Below are 20,649 nucleotides of genomic sequence, written 5' to 3'. Positions count from 1 at the left end.
TCGCTCGCACTCTCCCACCTACCTCACCCACCACCAGGACCACAAATACACGGATGCTCCGTCGGGGAGCGACGTCGGCATATCAGAATCACTAACTCTCTTTATTCCAGACTCCCGTCCACTCCACACTTTTCCCAAAGTAGCATCACACCTTCTGTGCAGCTGCCGCTGGTCCTATGCTCGTCGGACTCTCACACTGATAGACCTCGTATTCCCTCGCTCTGCACCCGACGACACCCCCCTGAAGACGAAATATACGCTGCGATTGTTACAGTCAATTGTTAACGCTGGACCGGGTGTGATTTTGTGGGTGGTAGCGGAGGTGCAATGGTGGACTTCTCTCCGCAGGGCGGGCCCCCGATGGGCGCCACCATGACAACCTTTCGAGTGGCAGCGACAAACGGAGTCCCAGCACCCTCTGTTGCACCGAAACCGAGAATGGGCGCTGTGGCATTACCTACGAGCAACGGTATGCAGACAAATGGAGTGCCAGCGATTCCTCTGAGCGCTCGAAAGGCGCAGCCGCTAGATCTCGCGACTGTCGAGCGCAGAGCACCGGGGCCGGCGAATCACGAACCGCCGAAGTCGAATCGCATGTTCGGACTGCAAGAGGCCCCTACATTTCGACCTACTGCAGAGGAATTTAAAGAGCCTATTCAATATATCCAGAAGATACGGGCCGAAGCACAGCAGTATGGGATTGCGAAGATTGTTCCGCCCCACAACTGGAACCCCGGTTTCGCAGTGGATACAGAGGTAGGTTGGTCTCTTCGAAACTATGCTCTCCATTCTCAACCACTATAAACTCACTTTTTCTGGGTGATGGCGACATGCACCGGCAAGGCTAACTCTCCACAGCGCTTTCATTTCCGCACGCGACGACAAGAGCTTAACTCTATCGAAGGAGGTAGGTATTCTGAACTTCTACTCGACGCTGCTTCCATGCTAAATGAAGTTTCAGGTACACGTGCCAACTTGAACTATCTGGATCAGCTTTCCAAGTTCCACAAACAACACGGCAACAGCCTCACACGATTCCCCAGTGTCGACAAGCGGCCGCTAGATCTCTACAAACTGAAGAAGGCTGTTGAGACGCGTGGAGGATTTGAGCGCGTGTGCAAACAAAAGAAATGGGCTGAAATTGGCAGAGATCTCGGTTATAGTGGCAAGATCATGTCGTCGCTGTCCACGTCGCTCAAGAACTCGTACCAGAAATGGCTACATCCGTATGAGGAATATTTGCGAGTGGTCAAGCCTGGAGTTCAACAGATGCTGGAGTTTGAGAACGGTGGTCCATTCACTCCATCGCCAGCCCCGTCTCCAATGAAACGGTCAACCCAAGCCACGCCAACTGGCAAGTCCATCGATTCTCCTGCCCTGAGAGCTTCGGCGGCACTTCATGCGTCGATTCAGAGTCAAGCTGTACCGTCGCCGCCTCCAGAACCACCACGGCCTGTGATGTCCTCTGGATTTACAGCTGTGAATGCGGGCGGGTTCACGGCGGTTAATGCACAACCGCCGCCACCAGCAGCAGTAGCATCGACTCCGAGTTCCTTCTCTGCTGTGAATGCTCCAAATGGGATTCTTCGAGATAATATTGATTCTCGAAATTCTACGCCTTTGCGCAATGGCGGCAGCCCCATGCTTTCAGCTCACAATACGCCGGATCTGCGACCGTCAGCCGCTGGATTGACTCCCCTCGCGAATGGGCAGGCGCTCAACCACCTTAAGCGAACCCTGTCGCAAGATACCGACAGTGGCATGAACGACGATGCGGATGCGGCGAATGGCCGGCGTAGTAAGCGTCTAAAGAAAGGTAAGCGGATCCTGTGTCTGCATCATTTCTGCAGCCTTCGTTCTTCCTGTCGTTCAAACAGGGTTGTCCATTTGCGCATCCTTGCCTCGATCCAGGCACGATTGATTGAGCGCTGTATTTTTCATTGGGTGCCGAGCCGGGCTAACGAGACCTCTTGCAGATGCGGCGCCCACTGTGGCGGGCTCTCACATGACCCAACCCCGACTTTCAACACCACGACCCTTCAACCCGCGCACTCGAGCGCCTGACGAGCGGCCTGGCGATGTAAGCACTAGTCCTTCTAATACTTGCATGCACCACCCCAAAAAGATACTGATACCTAAATTTACAGAGATGTGAGTCTTGCGGTAACGACAACGACCCTGAGCGCATTCTGCTCTGTGACAGCTGCGATGCTGGTTATCACGGATTCTGCCTTGATCCGCCAGTCAAAGCCGTTCCGGAATATGACTGGCACTGTCCGAAATGTCTCGTCGGCACGGGTGAGTTTGGCTTTGAGGAGGGCGGTGTCTACTCCCTCGGACAATTCCAAGAAAAGGCACACAACTTCAAGGAAGGCCATTTCGCCAATAAGATGTTCGACCCCTTGACAAACACTAAGAAGCCTGTCTCTGAAGACGATGTTGAGCGCGAATTCTGGAGACTCGTCGAGAGCATCACTGAGACTGTCGAAGTCGAATATGGCGCAGATGTGCATTCTACGACACACGGAAGTGGATTCCCAACTATCGAGCGCAACCCCCGCGATCCGTATGCGACTGATCCCTGGAACCTCAATATCTTACCATACAACGCCGAGTCGCTCTTCCGCCACATCAAGTCCGACATCTCTGGGATGACAGTGCCATGGCTATATGTGGGCATGGTCTTCTCTACATTCTGTTGGCACGCCGAAGATCATTATACCTATTCTGCAAACTACCAACATTTCGGCGCAACTAAGACTTGGTACGGTATTCCAGCCGAGGATGCGGAGAAGTTCGAGCAAGCGATGCGGGAGGCAGTACCCGAGCTCTTCGAGACTCAGCCAGATCTGCTGTTCCAACTCGTCACTTTGCTTACCCCTGAACAACTTCAGAAGGCCGGAGTACGAGTATACGCCTTGGACCAACGAGCTGGAGAATTCGTCATCACTTTCCCGCAAGCCTATCATGCTGGATTCAATCACGGTTTCAACTTCAACGAAGCAGTCAATTTTGCCCCATACGACTGGGAGCCTTTTGGTGAAGTTGGTGTGCAAAGACTCCAAGATTTCCGCCGACAACCGTGCTTCTCTCATGACGAACTCCTTCTGGCTGCAGCTGCACGGAAAGATACATCGATCAAAACCGCGAAATGGCTAGGTCCAGCATTAGTGCGAATGCGCGATCGCGAATTACAAAGTCGCACTGAGTTCCTCGAGAAACACAAAACCTCCCAGGAGCATTCCTGCAGGGTGGACGGCTCTGGTGAAGTTGACACCAAGTGTGAAATCGACTTCATGACCGATGACTCGGATCTCCACGAAGATGAAATGATCTGTAGCTATTGCAAGGCCTACAGCTATCTGTCTCGATTCATCTGTACGAAGACTTCTAAAGCGGTCTGTTTACGTCATGCTGGCTGGTTCGAATGTTGCCCCGGGTCGGAGGAGAAGGATCGCTATCTCGGCACTGGAGGTGAACACATGCTCGTCTATCGTATGTCAGATGATTCCTTGCGAACATCCGTTCAGAAGATTGTAGACAAGGCTAGTACTCCCGAAGCCTGGGAATCTAAGCTGGATAATCTTCTCGCGGATGGTCCAAAACCTCAACTCAAGGCTTTGCGCGCACTCTTGAACGAGGGCGAAAAGATCGACTGGGAGCTCAATGGTCTATCGGACTTGAAGGAGTTCGTCGAGAAATGCTCAGAGCTCGCGGAAGAGGCCGTCAACTACACCACACGCAAACAGCAAAATCGGCGGAAGAACGAGCGAGCATGGCGAAGAGGCACTGCGGCGAAAGCTGCTGCCGCCGCTGAGCTGGATGAGAAAGAACGTGAGTATCGCAAAGTCGAAAACATCCAGAAGCTGCTCTACAAGGCCGACAAGCTCTGCTTTGACAGCCCAGAGATCACCGCGCTTCGGGAACGTGCCGACAACATCGCAGAGTTCCAACAAAAGGCGCAAACAGCCTTGCGGGATCGACCCGCTCAGCAGAGCATTGCTAAGTTAGACGAGCTTTTGGAAGAAGGCAAAGGTTTCAACGTCGACATTCCAGAGCTTGATTCACTTGATCGGGTTGTCCAACAACTCAAGTGGCTCCAGGAGGCCTATGAACTCAAGACTAAGCAGTCAACTCTTCAAGAGGTTTCAGATCTCATTGTGCAAGGTCTGGAACTTGGTATCCCAGAGAACCACCCCGAGATCCATTGGTACCAAGAGAAGAAAGCTCAAGGAGAGCTCTGGGAGGCCAAAGCCAACGAACTCATGTCGGTCGAGAACGTCCACTATCAACAGTTAGATGCTCTATCAAAGCAGGCCACTAGCCTCCCGGTCACGCCAGAAACTCTTGCTGGTGTAGATGCAATTCTCAAAAAGCAGCGGGATGCCCAAGAGCTAATCATGTCCCTGTACGAGCGTAGCAAAAATCCCGACTTCCGCCAACGACCAAAGTATAGAGAAGTCCGCGATGCTATGGAGGCCCTCAATGCGCTCAATAGTAAGCCATCCGGTACCATCGATCTCGAGAAGGAGCAGAAGCGCCACGAGGATTGGATGCGCCGGGGAAAGAAGTTGTTCGGAAAAGCTAATGCGCCGCTCCACATTCTCCAGGCACACATGAAGCAGGTAGACGAGCGAAACCGATCTTGTTTTGATCTTGCCGATCAACCCCGAATGCCCGTTGAGCCCGCATCACGAGCTAATAGTCCTGAGGAAGGCGACAATGTAGACGGTTCTGGTTCAAGTCGGGACGTGTTCTGCATTTGCCGCAAGCCGGAGGCTGGTATGATGATTGAATGCGAACTCTGTCATGAATGGTGAGCAGTCAATCATATCTATACGGTATAAACCACTCACTCATGCGCTTAGGTACCATGGCAAATGTCTTAAGATTGCCCGCGGCAAAGTCAAAGAGGATGACAAGTATACTTGCCCAATCTGTGACTACCGTGTCAAGATCCCCCGGGATGCCACCCGACCAAAGCTAGAGGACCTTATGACTTGGCAAGACGAACTTCCTCACCTGCCTTTCCAGCCGGAGGAAGAAGATACGCTCGAATCTCTCATTGACCACGGCAGCAAATTTCGCGACTATGTCGCCAAGTACATCAACCCGTTGATGTCAAGTCCGGATGAGCTTACGACCCAACGCTTCTACCTGCGTAAGCTGGAAGGTGCAGAAATTCTCCTGTCGAATGAAATCAACTTCTTCCGCCAGGAGCTGCACAAGTGGGCTCCAGTGGCTCCTTCGCCACCACCAATACTCCAAGTATCTCTCTCGACACGCAAGCCTCGCCCGACAAAGCAGCAGAAGCTCATGAACCAGCTCGGTCTTACGAACCCAGAAGACTTGCCTCAGCATTTAAGGACAAAAACTCACCAATTCAAGCATCGCAAGTCACTTGATCCAACAAAGACGCCCCAGACAATCCAGCCCGCCCCCGAGCCTTCGCATACTCCCCCAGGCGAGCCACCAGGTCTTCGACGTGGTTTTGGTGAGCAGGATTACTTCAACTCTGTACCTACGACTAGTTACAACAACTCGCCAACATTTACTGGTGCGCCGATGAATTTTGGAGCTAGTTCATCCATCCAACCTATTGACCCTGGATTGTTTGATGGATCCGGGCAGGGGCCAGCAAGTCCGATGCAGGACCCATTTAAGAGTTCCGGAAGTGGACAAGAGATGTTTGGCGAGATGATGGAAGTAGGCGGAGGCCAGGCCGAAGAGGCCTTGGCTATCACCGAGGACAGCCGGTACATCGACTGAGGATAAAGGACTGACCACTTCCCTTTCCATTATGGCATAAGTTTCTCTTCCCTTTATTTACTTCATACTATTCACGGCATATTGTGGATGGCGTTTGACCGGCATCATCGGCGTCTAGGCATGTCAGATTAATGTTCACATCGGAAAATTACGACGCGGTATGACACGACTCCAATTATGTTCTTCTTGAGGCACTTCCTCGACCCTCCCTTAGAAGCCTCTACTGGGTCACCATCTTTTCTCCTTTATTTCTTTCGCCTTCTAGGGGGCTTAATGCCTTTCGGTTGCATTTCGGTTGCAGCATATGCATCCCTATTTTGTCTGCTTCGTCAGGCGGAGTTTTTAAGGCACCATTTGCGGCTGCTCTTGCAGGTAGTGCTCCGACTATTGGGGCTACCCTGTACTCTGCTGTACCGATAGTTTCTACATAACATGTTCTTTTCTTATCGGCATTCCCTAGTGGGTAGCGGGTTACAGTGTGCGCGGTGATCGGGCCCTGGTTTAGGACGACGGGGTGAAAATGGTGTTTCTGATTGGTATGGGTTTGTGAAGAAAATATTAGTTCTGTCGGACATGTTCATCCTAATGAATCGTGACTTGCATACTAATATGTGCAATGAATATATTGTGTCCTGAGGTCGGCTTACGAGTAACATTGTGGAATTGCGTTGTTGGCTCGAGTGCGGCGGAAGAGCCTGCCGTAGTCTTGGCACCAACATGTTTTTCGAATTCAGAGCTGCACCTCGAATTCTTCGGACGACAAGCATGCTTTCAAGCAAAGGGCTGCGGCCCGCACATATCGTTCCTTCTTTACGCTCTCACCAATGCTCAGCAGGGCGCCCTAATTCTTCGAGACAGGTGTGTAGACTGCCGTTGCTCCGCTCCTGAGCATTGCAATCTTTTCCGCAAAGCTCTCACAGGCCCGAATTTAGTTGCTCTATCTTCAATTGGCCTAATATATGTAGATAATTGGCTGACATATTACTAAATAGTTTTCTAACATCCCTCGAAGGGCAGCCTTCTCCGCTCCATCATGTCGAACGAGCCGTCTCCATTCCACAAATTGGCGAACGGGCGCAATTATTTACCCCATCGCGCTCTCTCCGTCGACTACAGTTCGCAATGGGTCTTGGTATGCGCCTTGGTCATGGGGACGTTCGAGTCAAAACCCATCAAGTTCCTCAACTCCTGCCGATGTTGCAGCACCTCCATCAGCACCCCCACTTCCCACCTCACCTCCCCCGGCAGAACCCGCAGTTATAAGCCAGACGCCGGAGCTGTCGCCAACAGACATAGAAAGCCCTGCTGATGTGAGTAGTGGGTCGTCCTGGTACAATCCTTGGAGCTGGGGTCGTTCAACTTCGGGCTCTTCAGATCCGGCTCCAGCTACAATGTCTAGTGGAGCATCTTCTTCGGCACAGGAACCGGCCACTACCTCGCAGACACCAGAGCTTTCTCCAGGAACAGTGGACAGCACCCCAGTGCTAAATGTTCCCAGCTCCGCCCAGGCCACCGAGAAGAATCTCGAGGACATCCTCGGCTACGACCCAGCAGCTAATCCAGCAGAAGCATCTCTAGGACCAATAGACCCATCTCAAGTTACGGAACATATCGGATATCTGAAGGAATTGGGCCTGGATTATGGTTGGGGCATCACATCGACCATGCAATGGATGTTCGAGCATATCTATATCTATTCTGGATTGTCGTGGGGTGGCGCTATTATTGTCGGGACGTTGGTGGTTCGAGCCCTTTCCTTGTACCCTTTGATCAGGACCGCCGACGGCCAGGCCAGAATGGCGTCCATAAGCCCCGTCGTAAAGAAATTGCAAACGGAATCAACTGAGGCAATGCGGAATAACGATACGCAGCGCTCTCTTCAGCTCAGACGACAAGTCTCGGCCGAATACAAGCTAGCTGGCACCAGTTTGTTTAAGACATTCGGCGGCATGATATTCCAAGGCGTGCTAGGATTCGGAGCGTTCCGACTCTTGAGAGGCATGGCGAGTCTACCAGTCCCTGGATTGGAGACCGCCGGGTTCGCCTGGTTTACCGATTTGACTGTCAGCGACCCGTACTACATCCTACCGCTTACCGTGGGCCTTTCAATGCACCTAATGGCTCGGGTAAGTCGATTTGAGTTACCCTCTAGTCGTGCAATACTCGGCTGCTGACCATGAAATCACAGTTTGGCGGCGAAGCCGGACCCTCAACTCAAGGCGCCACTCCCGGTGTGAAACTGGTAACCCACTACATTCTCCCATTTTTCATGACGACAATCACCACGTGGCAGCCAGCCGCCTTGCAAATCTACTTCGGCCTGACGACCATCCTCGGCATGGTCCTCGGTCGCACGTTGCGCGTCCCCGCCGTAAGAGACTACCTAGGCATCAAGCAGATGCCGACGAAAGAGGCCACGGCGTTCTGGAAGCGCGTTACGGATGGCGAGATTCCGTGGGAGGCGGTTAAACGAAATCCAGACGGCACCATCACAGTTGCTAAACAGTACCTTCAAGGCCCGAAGAAATACTCGCTAGAATACAAAGCCCCAACATCGACACTCAAGAAACCCGCATCTTCGCCCGCATCTATATCCACATCCACATCCAGAAAACCCTCCTCCGGCACCCCATCCCCGCCTGCTTCCCCCCCAAAAATCAACCTCCGCCGCGGCGCAACAATGCCCGCACACCTCGCGGCACTCAAACCCACACCGCAAGTCGACCCGCAGACAGCGCTCGGCGACTATGACATCAACGACGGCCCGCCGGCAGGGATTCGCGCGAAGATGGATTGGTATTGGCGGAATTATAAGCCGGGGATGCTGTTTCGGAGGGTGAGGTTTTGGGCGGCGGGGATCATGGGGAGTGATGTAGGACAGGCGAAGATTGCGAGCGAGAGGAAGAAGAAGGCGAGAGAGAGGGCGGAGGAGTTTGAGAGGAGGAGGAGAGAGAGGGGTTAAATTTGAGTCGGAGGGGGAAGAGTGTGGGAGGGGTGTCTGTATATTAGATTAGGTTGGGGACGGTTACTTTCATTCGAGCTTTGTGTAAGTACTTGTAGATGGATGGATTGGGGGGGAAGGGGGTGTGCATGGTGAGAGACGGGGTTAGGACTTTTTCTGGGGTTTTGTAGATGCATATATGTATGTATGTACTGTACAATCACGGAAATGGAGAATACGCCTGCTCTTGTATTTCTGTATATCGGTCATCCCGCTTCAACGAAGACGCAGTTCGCTAGTGCTGGATCCTCAAACGCCTAAGTGAGGAGTATTAGTCCGCTATATCGATTACGGCGGGCGTATAGAGATGCCGACGCCACGCCAACACCAACACCAACGCCTCCGCCTCCTATATACAGCTTCTCTCCTCTCTGTCTGTCCGGCCGGTCCGATGATTATCGTCTTTATTTTTTAACAGAGCACCTCCTGCCCCGCTTAACCCGCCGATTGCCTAACCCCTACTTGGACTCTGGGCCGAGTGGAATCAGAACCCCCTCTAAATCGACTTTACTCCAGGCTAGTATACATGTCCATCTCTCGACCATTCCTTCGTCGGCGCTCGATGGGATCGGGACGCATTTCCACGCCGGGACCCACGCGACGGGTGGAGGAGCGGTGGGTGGGGAATATCTGGTGGGGCTGTTAGTGGACGCAATGGCGGACCTCCTCTCATTCCAGCGGAGCACATCGACATACCTTCGTACCACTCCACCCAAACCTCCAAGCAACCTCATTCGCAATCAACTCTCCAAAGCCCAACATCAGCCCGTTGACAAACGGCAGCAGTAAATTTATCGCGGCCCCGCGCACCAGACCCCAGAACGTAGGCGGCGAGTAGAGTATTAGGGGGGAGGAGGAGGAGGAAGGAGGAGAGGAAGAGAGCTCATGGTTGCCGTCGTAGTTTTCGCTATCAGAGGGGATGGTTATGCCGGATTCGGTCAGCGTGTTGGTGCTGTGGGGGGGTTGGGGTGAGGGGTTCGCGGCCATAGTGTAGAATGGTGTGCAATGGGAAGCCGGGGGGGGAGGGGGGAGGGGGAGAGAGGCAACAGCGAGATGGGGCAGTTGGGGGGTGGGGGGAGGGGAGGAGGTGCGGCTTCCGAAGTTGAAGGCTAGTGAATTTAATCGCGGTGATGACGGGTAGACGGGGGGTGGTGAGGAATATTAAGGGATTGGTGACGGAGGTGTCGATTGAGTGGTCGAATGCCCGTCCGTGGGCTCCTGGACGCGATGGTCGATGGCGCGAAGTCAGCGTACCTGAGATGGGGATGGAGGATTGAGGCTCTGTGCTTGCAAGATGCCCGGCTGCGCGATCGCCAAGAGACGGGGTAGCTTTTGTCGCCGAATAACTGTGTGCGCCTTTCACCTGCGGTGCATCTTGTCGCACTGGCTGGCGGCACTGAATGTGGACTCTCTTCCACTGGTAATTTTTCTTCAGCCCCGAATTGAGGGAAAGTCGTCCCAGCCAATTTGCGCCGCGCCCTGCACTTGACACAGTGAGGGTCCCACGTCAAGGCTGCCGCCTGCGAAGCTCGCCCGCGTCTAAAAACCCCGCCGTCGCCCCCGAAGCTGCCAACTCAACTGACCCCGACAAAGCAAAAGCACCTCCCTACAGCTTGTATTGCTATGTCTTCGGGTGATCCTCCACGCAATCGAGACGAGCTTATTGCACAACTTACAAGCCTTGCTGGAATCGGCGCTGCAGAGGTCCGTCGAAGCTCGTCGAAATTCCAACGATCCATTTCCTGTCATCACTAACCCCAGTCCACAGGCTGAACACTACTTACAAGCTGGTGGCTGGCAGCTCGATACTGCCGCAACACTCTACTACGACGGTGCCACCACGCTCCCACAGGAACACTCAGACGATCACATCGACATCGACATGGCTGGCGACGATCAACCAACTGAGCCAACCCCAAATCCTCCCCAGGGCACAGGTGGCGGTCGGACGCTCGGCGGCGCGTATGTGCCAGCAGAGCCTTCTTCATCGTCTGCACAGCCCGCTACTTCTCGTCACCCCCCCCAGCGTGGAATGCGGACGTTGAAGGATTTGCAAACACAGGGCGGCGCTGGTGCCGCCGGCGGTCATGGACATGCTCACGGTGACGATGGCGATCATGCGTCCGATGAAGACTACCAAGATGACGGGAACCAAGACTTCTTTGCCGGTGGCGAGAAGTCTGGTCTTGCTGTCCAAAACCCCAATGCTGCGAATCCGCGTGACCAGATCAATAATATCCTGCGACGAGCTCGGCAGTAAGTGCCACACAAGGTCCCCAAGGTCCCCTCTGTTCCATCCTTCACGGCTAATTGTCTGTAGGAATGCCCCGCGACCTGGTGGTGATGACGAGCGACCTAGCTCCCACTTCACAGGAACTGGTATGACGCTCGGTGGAGACGACGCCCCGAGTCGTGTTATCCCCGACCCCAACGCTGAAGCCCCGCACCCTCCGCAGCGCGTCAACCGCGAGCTGCATCTTTGGCGAGATGGCTTCTCTGTCGACGACGGCCCTCTATTCCGCTACGACGACCCCGCCAACGCTCGCACGCTGGAGATGATCAATTCCGGGCACGCCCCGCTGCATATCCTGAACGTCGAGCCGGGCCAGGAGGTCGACGTCGAGGTCCACCCGCACAAAGACGAGGACTACAAGACGCCGAAGAAGAAATACGTTCCCTTCTCGGGCTCTGGCCAGCGATTGGGTAGTCCCACGCCGGGTGGAACCGCAATCGCAGCGCCACCGCCTCCCGCCGCGGGTACCACCACCACCACCACCACCGCGACAGCCTCGACTTCTAGTGCCGCGTCACCTGCCGCCGTCGATATCGATGCCTCGGCGCCCACGGTCACGCTGCAAATCCGGCTTGGGGATGGAACCCGCCTGCAATCCCGATTCAATACGACGCATACGATTGGCGATGTGTATGGTTTTGTGGATGCCGCAAGTGCGGCTAGCACGCAGCGGGCGTATGCGCTTATGACGACGTTTCCGTCGACCGAGTTGACAGATAAGTCGAAGTTGCTAGGTGATATGGCGGAGTTCAAACGCGGAGGCGTGGTGGTGCAGAAGTGGAAATAGAGAGAGGGCTGTGTTCATTGGTGTTGCCTGCTAGTTGTGTACTCTTGAATCCTACCCAGAGATACTGTGGGGGTTTTGTTTTGGGGCGAAAGCGGCAGCAGCAACGAGAGGCATCACAGATAAACATCATTGACATGTTGACATGTTGACATGCGGACATGCGTGTGTGTGCATTGCATACGAGGCGTGCTGGACTGGTCTGACTAGGTTGTTTTGATTACAGTACAGAAGGAGCGTAGGCGATGCCATGCGCTGCCCGCATTAAGCGACAGATCCCTATTATAGCATAGACATCATAACCACCAGAATCAGATTCTGCATCATCGACAGCATGGGAAATGCGATACCTATGTGCGTCAAGTGTGCGATGGTTGGGCCGGGGTTATTTTAATTTATTCCAGATTTTGGAGCCGTGTTACAGGTTTGCGGCCCGCTGTTTGATGGTCTTGGAAGATGGAACTGGAACGGGTGTGAGCCGCGATGTGGTAATTTGAAGTTCCTTGACGGATGCAATGGTGCCAGTGCTCTGTCGGGCTGCTGATTATAATCAGCTGACTGTTATAAGAGGATGGGATTGCGTGTCATCTCCGTCGTTTGCTAATTAATCGTTCCTTCTCTCCTGCACATTGATTTCTCGGTCACACACGCTCCCGCTATGTGTACAAAAAAAAAAAAACCTTCCACTACTCTTCAAGCCTTCGGTTCTGTTCACTACCGAAGCATGTAAGTGGAGAACTCGCGATTGATTGGTGGAGCTATTTGCACGGTTGGAGGTAGTGAGGGTTTGGATTCTCGTTGGGTTTGGTTCGTGCAACGAGCGTCAGAGGTTGATCTTTTACCCGCTGTCGGTGCCGGTGGTGCGAAACAGTGGTGGCGTAGTGTGTAGATCGGGAACTGAGGGTATCTGGAACTGTGGGGTCTGCAACGTCTGGGATTATTTAAGGATGAGGGCGCTTGGTGAGCTGGCGGGCTGGCGTGTGTGCGGGGGGAGGGTTTATTTAGATAGACAGACAGACTGGGGGAGCGGTCAGACGAAGAGCGCGCCTGAGATGCTGGTGGGAATCCTGATGATTAGGGAAACGTTGTTCCTGATGGTCTGTCTTGCACGTCGTCGTGCGAAATGATAGAGCAACATGAGGGATGGGGGTGGCACTGTTTAGCGCGGCGGATGCAACTAGCCACCCTTTACCCGCAACTCAACTGTGTCCTTGCAGATCAAGCGCTTCTCCCGGTCTGACTGGTCGATAATTCTGACATTGGTGGGTCCAAACTCCCCTGAGCAGCAGGGGCCATCGGGGCACAGTTGGAGCCCTCGGAGAGGTGTAAAACGTCAGGCCAGGTTTAATCTTGAAGGTCTGCAGCACGTCGACGGCTTCTTGTTCTGTTCTGTTCTGTTCTGCGTTTCACGGGCTCCTCCGTGTTGTCCCTTCCTTTTCTTTCCCTCAGTTGAGTTTCTTTCAACAGACAGTCTCTGATATTTGTCCCGGAGTATTGCGTTCTGCTCCACCGACATTGACGTTTCCTGGACTGATTTGAGTCCGTCTTTTGACGGTTTCTGAGCGAGCTGTTCGAGGGACGTATTCACCGCACTGTACTATCCTCTTCTCGTCTCGATACGAGAGAGATATCAAATCCTCCTACACCACGGCTGGATATTGTATCGTGTCGTATCGTATCCTCAGCAGCCGCTCCGGCAAGCGATGCTCCTTCATTGGTAGACACCAATACAGGCTCCATCGTATCCATTCGTTCGCGCATCGCCATCTACAATGCTTGTCCGCTCACCCCGTAAACTTGTATTTCTCTCACTCGTCGCTTTCATCTTCATCCTCGCTGTCCTGCAACAATCGCCGTGGGCAGCGTCCAATGTCTACGAACAGCTTCCGTTGTTCCAGTCCCCAACCCCTCCGCATGAGAATGGAAGTGGTGATGCCAGCGGGTCGAAGTCTTCAGATGGCCCTGACAAGGCTAGAGTGGGCGGGAAACCGAGTGTGCCGTGGGCTATAGACGGGGGTAAAACAAACCCATTAGATTTAGGTGTGCCGGAACCGAGACCAACGGATTTGAAGGAGTATATGAAGAACATGTTGAATTGGACGAGGCCGACGTGGAATGGGCACTGGCCGCCGTTTGGGGATTATGTTGATAAGGATTATGATCCTAATCGGTGGGAGGAGTTCGAAATGTATGTTCCGGTCTGCTGCGTTCTGCTCTGCCGGATGTTGTATTCATGGAGTAGGAGTCGAGCTCGGGTTTCTGACGTGTGCGTACAGGGACTACCGGCCGTATAACGCGGGTCACGACAAGCTGAGCAAGACTGTAGCTTCCTCGCCCCAAGCTTACAAACCCTTTCCCGAGTATAACAATCGCGAGTGGGGGAAGAAATGGAAAGGCACATATGTGGCGTGCATGGGACCGAGAGGAATGCGTCTGAATGAAAGCGCAGATGATGAGGTTCAGGTCTATTCCGGCGTTCCAGAGGGCTTCCCAAAGGTGTTTGCTGGCGGATACGATGTTATCGGGTTAGACGGCAATGTTTGCTTCGACCGGTACTCCCGATACGGCCCGTATGGATTCGGAGACGAGGAGTTCCCCGAGGATGTGAAGGACTGGAAGGCCCCAAAGACGGTTCCGGAATGGACGGAGATGAACTGGGGAATGCTGCAAGATGAGTGTCTGGAGTTGAACAAGAATCGTTACCGTCCGGAGGCTAGAACACCAGTCGATAAGCAACCGAGCACAACGCTTCCTCCTTCGGCCGTCGCGTCGTCAGCATTCGCGACTCCTACGGGGACGAGCAGGGGGAATGTTGAGAATAGGAATGCGAAGGGTCCGCAGTACCATCATCGGACGGCGGTCCTAATTCGTGCGTGGACGGGATACCATTATGAGGAGAACGATATAACGGCTATTCGTGCTATGATCTCGGAGTTGTCTCTTCAATCTGGTGGCGAATATCAGGTCTTTCTGTATGTCCATGTCAAGGATCGCAACAAGCCCATTTTTGACAACCCGGCTATCTATGACGAGGTTCTTCGAGAACATGTTCCCGCGGAGCTGCGAGATGTTGCTATTCTATGGTCAGAAGCGATCTTCCCAAAATGGTATCCGGAGGTCAAAGACTGGCAAGTCTACTGGCAACAGTTCATGTGCCTCCAGTGGTTCTCGCTAACACATCCCGAATTCGATTATATCTGGAATTGGGAAACGGATGCCCGATACACCGGCCATCACTACCACTTCTTTGAGAAGATTTCCGAATTCGCAGACATGCAGCCTCGCAAACTTCTCTGGGAACGCAACAAGCGCTATTACCTCCCATCCGTCCATGGCTCGTACAAGAACTTCGTCGAGCAAACTCACGCTGACGTCCTCAACGCCTCTGCAAACTCCCTCATCCCACCTCCAGTCTGGGGTCCTCGACCCTGGGCTCGCGCCGACCCCCCTCAGAAACCCCTCGGGCCCACACCTCCCACATCATTTGAGGACGATGAATTTAAATGGGGCGTCAACGAACCCGCAGACTTCATCACCCTTCTCCCTATCTGGGACCCCCGCAACACAAGCTGGTCCTACAAAGATAAAATCTGGAACTATCTCCCAGGCGTGCGCCCGGTCTTCACCCCGCAAGACGGCGCAGCGGACTGGTTCACGCACCCGGATTTCATCCACATCGACCGTCGTGTCTTCATCAACACCGTCGTCCGCTTCAGCAAACGCATGCTGCAAGCCATGCACGAAGAGAACTTAGTTGGAAGAAGCATGCAAGCGGAAATGTGGCCTTCGACCGTCGCCCTCCAACATGGTCTCAAAGCCGTGTACGCACCACACCCGATCTTCAACGACCGCCACTGGCCCGCTGCATACTCTGAGGCCATTTTTGACGCCCATTCGACCATCGATAACTCTCGTTACGGTCCCGTTACCCCCATCCAAGGAGCGTGGACGGAACAAGCGGATTCTCCATATAATCATGATCGCGAGTATAATTTCCAGGGCTGGAGTTGGTATTACGCGAGTAAGTTCCCGAGGACGTTGTATCGGCGGTGGTTGAATTGGCAAGTGGCTATGCAGGATTGGGGGCAGGAGGAGAGGATTGAGGGTGGGGAGGGGATGGATGGAGTGTGGCAGGAACGGAGGATGTGCATGCCGGCAATGTTACTGCATCCGGTTAAGAGGATGGAGAGGGAGAAGGTTAAGCCGTGAGAGGGGGCGGGGTTGGAAGACTGGGTTGGAGGATTGGGTTGGGGGATGAGATGGACGAGATGGACGAGGAAAAGACGGAGACGCACACGCACGCGCATTGCACATACAACACCTTTCGACATACTTACTATACTTTCTATGCTTGCGCCACGATATCAGCATCAGCAACGGCGTTAGCATTAGCACACACATACCCGACATCATAGATACATGTCACACCTTCCCCCTTCCCCACACTTTCCTCTTTGCGGCCTACGAGATAGACCGGGTAAGAATTTCTCCTTTTCACATCAACGGCACACGATTATAGCCGGCAAGTCAATTCCCCTCTTCTCCTTCTGTTCTGGATACTAGGCATTGGACGCCTGGTTGGCGCAGGGCACGGTATAGCTTGGGATGCGTTTACGCATCGATTCACATGGGTTATTTTTTACTGGTGAGACCCCTGGAGTTTGGATTGGATATTGGGACCCAAAAAGTGGAGAATATAGTTCGTAAAATAGGATTAGGACAGGATTTATAGATTTGTAAATATCAATCAGTTTGCTAAGCAAAGCAATAACTTGAACCCAGGTCCGACGTACGAGTATTGAAAACTATCTTCTAGCTTTGGCTATAACTCAAGACATAGAGAGAGTGATGTAGTGAGTTGCAGGTTTTGTGGGAAGTAGGAGGAAGGTGGTCATTCGGGAAGCCCCCGGAGAAAAGGGTCGGTTTGGTAGATACTCTGGGAGTTCTGGCTTGCAGGAGGAGGGAACGTACCCCAGGTTAGCATGCCCCATCGGAATCTTATTCCTAATTCTAGCTTATATTAGAGCGGGACTGCTCGGCATAATTTTCATGTTAGCTTCATCCTCATCCACTCACGACCACTCTTCTAATACTTCGATGTCCGCGCAATAAGGAAAAGGAAATGGTTTAGGGTTACGAAGGACGAAAGGAGGTATTGGTCTCTGAGAATCAATCTTCGCACACTTACTCAGCCCTAGTAATCTTCTCCGAGTTCGCTCCCATAACTAACCCAGCTTTCACAGCTCTGTTGCCGGAAGTCCTAGCTCTCCTAGCACTGGACACCAGGAATTCTTCAAAGCTGCGCCTTTCGCAACGTAGAACTTAACCAGCTGGAAGCAGGGCACCTAGCATAACGTTAATTCAAAGCCTGATAGTTTTGCAAACATCTTCCAGGGCAGACGATAGAGATTTAGTCGTTGAATGAAACATGTAATAGTATGGATTCACAATAAGCTCGAGAAAGGATGAAGTTGAATACAGAATATTCCACGACTTCAAGGGACAGGATTTCCAAGGGATTGGAACAATACCATGACATTGATGACTATGTTAGCTATTACATCTACCGCTAAATGGGTAGTATTCTCCGTGGGGTGAGGGGCGCATGGGGGTTTTAGAAAAGGGTAGATGAGATTAAGTTGAAATGGGGGCTTTAGTTCTGTCTTTACTGCTTTTGTAGATTAATTAAGCTCAACTTTGCTTAGGATTCTGGACGCTCTCGTTTAGCATTTGAAATTTATGTTTGTGTTTAAGATGATGTTGGAATTTGCCCCAGTCTAAATGTGGTTTTACATTTGGCGAGGAGAAGCTATTACTTATCCCAGCTAGCTTAGCCGGGGCGATGAGAGAACTGAGGACGCTACTCTAAACAGAGTATGGCCTAGGGGTTAGCAGTTTCTAACCTCTGTAGCTAGCGTTTTTCTTATTAACTGTCTAAGGGATTTTTGTAATTTAACCAACTTTAAAGGTTATATAACAGAATTCGATTTATAATATCTTTGCTACTATATTTCTAAAGAGGCTTAGAATTTAATAGAATATAAAGACAAGCTGTAAGTATAAAATAGCTAAAAAAAAATTTTTTTACTAAATTCTAACTACTAATAGTAAAAAAAAAAAAAGTCTAACTATGTGTAGAATTCTAACCTATCTATACTATAATTTTAAAATTAGTAGTATTGTTTTCTAAACTAGAACTAAGTAACTACTAGACTAAATTAATTAGAAATTTATAACATACTTAACAGGCAAGTTACTTACACGCCTAAGTTACTTACTTTTACTAAAACTCTACTAAACTACTTTTCTTACACTAATGCATTTCTAATAACACTACTTAGACACACTAAAAGGACATTAGATACAGCTTACACTTTAGGCTTTTAAATAAGATGTAACACTTTTAAAATAACATGTTATAGCTATGTATAAAGTTCTTTTAAAAAAATAGTAAATAACTTACATACTAAATAACTTTTATAAGCTAATTTTATAGCTAACTTATAAAAGCTAAGTAATAATAAAAAGTAGGTAATTATTAAGCCTATGCTTAAGCTATATATGTAAGGATTTTCCTCTTAGCTAGTAGCTATAGCTAATATAGCTAATTCTTTACACGCTAAGTATAATTTAGGCTATATTAGTATAAACTAGCTTAGTATGTCTATAAAGTAATATTTAAAGCTTAAAGTAAAGTTTTAAGTATAAGTATAGTTAGTAAATATCTAGCTTATTATAAAGCTTATTTTATTAAAGTTATATGTGTTATTATTTTAGATACTATAATTAGCTTTAATATTCTTTATAAGGCTAAACTAGCTCTAAATTACTTTAAAATTCTTATAAAAGGCTTTTTTATAGTTATACTTATACTTAAACTTTACTTTAAGCTTTAAATAACACTTTATAAACATACTAGGCTAGTTTATGCTAACATAGCCTAGATTATGCTTAGTGTGTAAAAAATTAGCTATATTAGCTACAGCTACTAGCTAAGAGGAAAATCCTTACGCATTGTCACAATTGTGCACGAGTAGGTTATAGAGCTTCACAGAGGTCTAGTTTAATTACTACGTGAGGTATTATAGTAGGTACAAGATGTTGTGTAAGGAACAGAAAGGTTTAAAAGAAAATTAGTAATTAAATACTTAGCTTAAAAGTCTAAGCGCTTTAGGTATAAATTAAGCCTATTCTAGGTTTAGTTAGTGTTAAGGCAGTTTATACTTAAGTTTATGTCTATATTATATTATATTTATGTTAGACGTGCACTAATAATACTCTAGTACGCGTCTAATATAGTTATGTCTAGGATTTAGAGAGGATACTGTGACAGTACTCCCCCTCTTATTAAAAAGGGAATCCTTTACATTAGTAGTTCTAGCATTAAGTTGTTTTTATTAGGGTATAAGTTTAGTTTAGATAAGTATTAAGCATAAAATTAAGTTACTGCAGAGTTCTCTTATAAGGCTTTTATAGGTTTTTATAACAGTTTGTTGTATCTAGTCTATTTTATAAAGTATTTATAGATATGTTTTTTTTTATTAAACTAAATCTATTTAACATCTTTTATAATATATTCTAATTTATTATTTATAATAATAGGTTTAAGTAGTAGGTTTAGCTGTTTAAGTAAATAGTTAGATTTAAAAGCTACTTAGCGCAGCAATAATACATAAAACATAGGGTGTATCTTTATGCTATTAGGTAGGATTAATTAGTAAGCATATAATAAAACTATATAGGCTACTATAAAGGGGCTAAGGTTCTTCTAATTAAGTTTCTTTAATTATTAGTTTATTTAAATATTTCTAGTGTTTAGCTAGACCTTCTTACTAGCTGCATATATAAAGGCAGGAGTTTAGAATTAGTTTACGTACTCTTATTAAAAAGCTTAAGCCTATGTAAGCTTTTTATAAATATATTTAAATATATTTTAAATCTTATTAATAAGTCTATTTACATTTATTACTTATATAAATTAATAAGTTAGTTAGAGAGTATTTAAAAGTAGTTTAAATCTTATTTAAAAGTAGTATCTATAGTTTACTAAAAATAGAGATACTTATGTTAATTTAGATGTTATGTTATTAGCTTTAAACTATGCTGTAGCTAACTATTTTACCTAGTTATCTTACTAGTAGTTTGTGTACACTTATAAGACTTATTTTATTATAGTGTTTATATTCTTAGTCTAGCTGTTAGTCTCTAGGTAAAAAGCTGTAAATAAATAAAGGACAATTTAAAGCTATTTACAAAGTTTATTCTAGAAGGCTAAGACAAACTATGTACCTTTGTCTAATATAATTATATTAGGCAGGCTATAGTAAACCTATACATATTAGTAAAATAACTAGGCTATATTAAGGGCAGTTATAAAAGAATATAGTATTAAGTATTAATACTTAGTTAAGTAATTAATAACTACTATAATATTTATATACCCTTTAGATAAAGGTAGGTTTATAATAAAATTAATTAATATATCTTTCTAAGTGTTAGTTAACCTAGGTTTAATTAAACAAACGTACGCCTAAGGGGCGTACTAAGAGGTAAGCAGGCAAAGATCTTCTTGTTATTAACTACTACCCTCTCTCTTTGTATAAAGAAAGAGGGCTCTTAAGTACACATAGCCTCTAACACACAGGCTAGATAGCTAACATTTTAGGCAACTTAATTTAGCTATACATGTGTACAAACATAGCTATACTTATATATAAACACTAGCAACTTTTTACTTTTATAAAGTTGCTTACTTATTTATATGTTAATTTTACTTTTTTTTTTTTTTTTTTTTTTTTTTTT

General features: G+C 49.0%; 7 protein-coding genes across 7 annotated transcripts; 4 read left to right on the top strand and 3 right to left on the bottom strand.

Annotated features, from left to right (window-relative positions):
• Positions 1-211: 211 nt before the first annotated feature.
• BDR25DRAFT_59812 (PHD transcription factor-like protein) lies at positions 212-5,879 on the top strand. The gene is made up of 6 exons (XM_033698795.1): positions 212-756; positions 859-907; positions 962-1,816; positions 1,977-2,080; positions 2,148-4,816; positions 4,869-5,879. Exons 1-6 carry the CDS (start codon positions 328-330, stop codon positions 5,767-5,769), a joined length of 5,007 nt encoding a protein of 1,668 aa, XP_033544642.1. The 5' UTR covers positions 212-327; the 3' UTR covers positions 5,770-5,879.
• Positions 5,880-6,531: 652 nt separating this feature from the next.
• Positions 6,532-8,873, top strand: BDR25DRAFT_266178 (uncharacterized protein; the record flags this gene model as incomplete). Its single annotated transcript, XM_033686964.1, has 3 exons — positions 6,532-6,627; positions 6,762-7,895; positions 7,958-8,873. The coding sequence occupies 3 exons, from the start codon at positions 6,535-6,537 to the stop codon at positions 8,729-8,731; spliced, it is 2,001 nt and encodes a 666-aa protein (XP_033544641.1). The 3' UTR covers positions 8,732-8,873.
• Positions 8,874-8,924: 51 nt separating this feature from the next.
• Positions 8,925-9,788, bottom strand: BDR25DRAFT_305277 (outer membrane protein Tom13). The gene is made up of 2 exons (XM_033690380.1): positions 9,467-9,788; positions 8,925-9,400 (listed from the first exon to the last, which is right to left on the bottom strand). The coding sequence occupies exons 1-2, from the start codon at positions 9,755-9,757 to the stop codon at positions 9,278-9,280; spliced, it is 414 nt and encodes a 137-aa protein (XP_033544640.1). The 5' UTR covers positions 9,758-9,788; the 3' UTR covers positions 8,925-9,277.
• A 377-nt stretch (positions 9,789-10,165) lies between these two features.
• On the top strand, positions 10,166-12,183 carry BDR25DRAFT_266170 (SEP-domain-containing protein). Its single transcript, XM_033686963.1, has 3 exons — positions 10,166-10,474; positions 10,539-11,026; positions 11,091-12,183. Exons 1-3 carry the CDS (start codon positions 10,394-10,396, stop codon positions 11,848-11,850), a joined length of 1,329 nt encoding a protein of 442 aa, XP_033544639.1. The 5' UTR covers positions 10,166-10,393; the 3' UTR covers positions 11,851-12,183.
• Positions 11,902-13,596, bottom strand: BDR25DRAFT_358072 (uncharacterized protein; the record flags this gene model as incomplete). The annotated part of the gene is made up of 12 exons (XM_033695883.1): positions 11,902-11,914; positions 11,993-12,102; positions 12,143-12,197; positions 12,270-12,387; positions 12,476-12,483; positions 12,538-12,585; positions 12,616-12,778; positions 12,863-13,002; positions 13,047-13,120; positions 13,152-13,231; positions 13,258-13,414; positions 13,441-13,596. 12 exons carry the CDS (start codon positions 13,594-13,596, stop codon positions 11,902-11,904), a joined length of 1,122 nt encoding a protein of 373 aa, XP_033544638.1.
• A 23-nt stretch (positions 13,597-13,619) lies between these two features.
• On the top strand, positions 13,620-16,056 carry BDR25DRAFT_316432 (uncharacterized protein; the record flags this gene model as incomplete). Its single annotated transcript, XM_033691600.1, has 2 exons — positions 13,620-14,035; positions 14,124-16,056. 2 exons carry the CDS (start codon positions 13,620-13,622, stop codon positions 16,054-16,056), a joined length of 2,349 nt encoding a protein of 782 aa, XP_033544637.1.
• Positions 16,057-16,919: 863 nt separating this feature from the next.
• BDR25DRAFT_358070 (uncharacterized protein) lies at positions 16,920-17,577 on the bottom strand (the record flags this gene model as incomplete). Its single annotated transcript, XM_033695882.1, has 5 exons — positions 16,920-17,049; positions 17,089-17,177; positions 17,233-17,340; positions 17,379-17,498; positions 17,563-17,577. The coding sequence occupies 5 exons, from the start codon at positions 17,575-17,577 to the stop codon at positions 16,920-16,922; spliced, it is 462 nt and encodes a 153-aa protein (XP_033544636.1).
• Between the last annotated feature and the right edge of the window lie 3,072 nt (positions 17,578-20,649).

The sequence above is a fragment of the Lindgomyces ingoldianus genome (genome assembly GCF_010093535.1).
Source record: "Lindgomyces ingoldianus strain ATCC 200398 unplaced genomic scaffold BDR25scaffold_27, whole genome shotgun sequence".
In the NCBI taxonomy this organism is placed as follows: Eukaryota; Fungi; Ascomycota; class Dothideomycetes; order Pleosporales; family Lindgomycetaceae; genus Lindgomyces; species Lindgomyces ingoldianus.
Note: the sequence above shows the minus strand (reverse complement) of the source record. Positions and strands in the feature narration are given on the sequence as shown.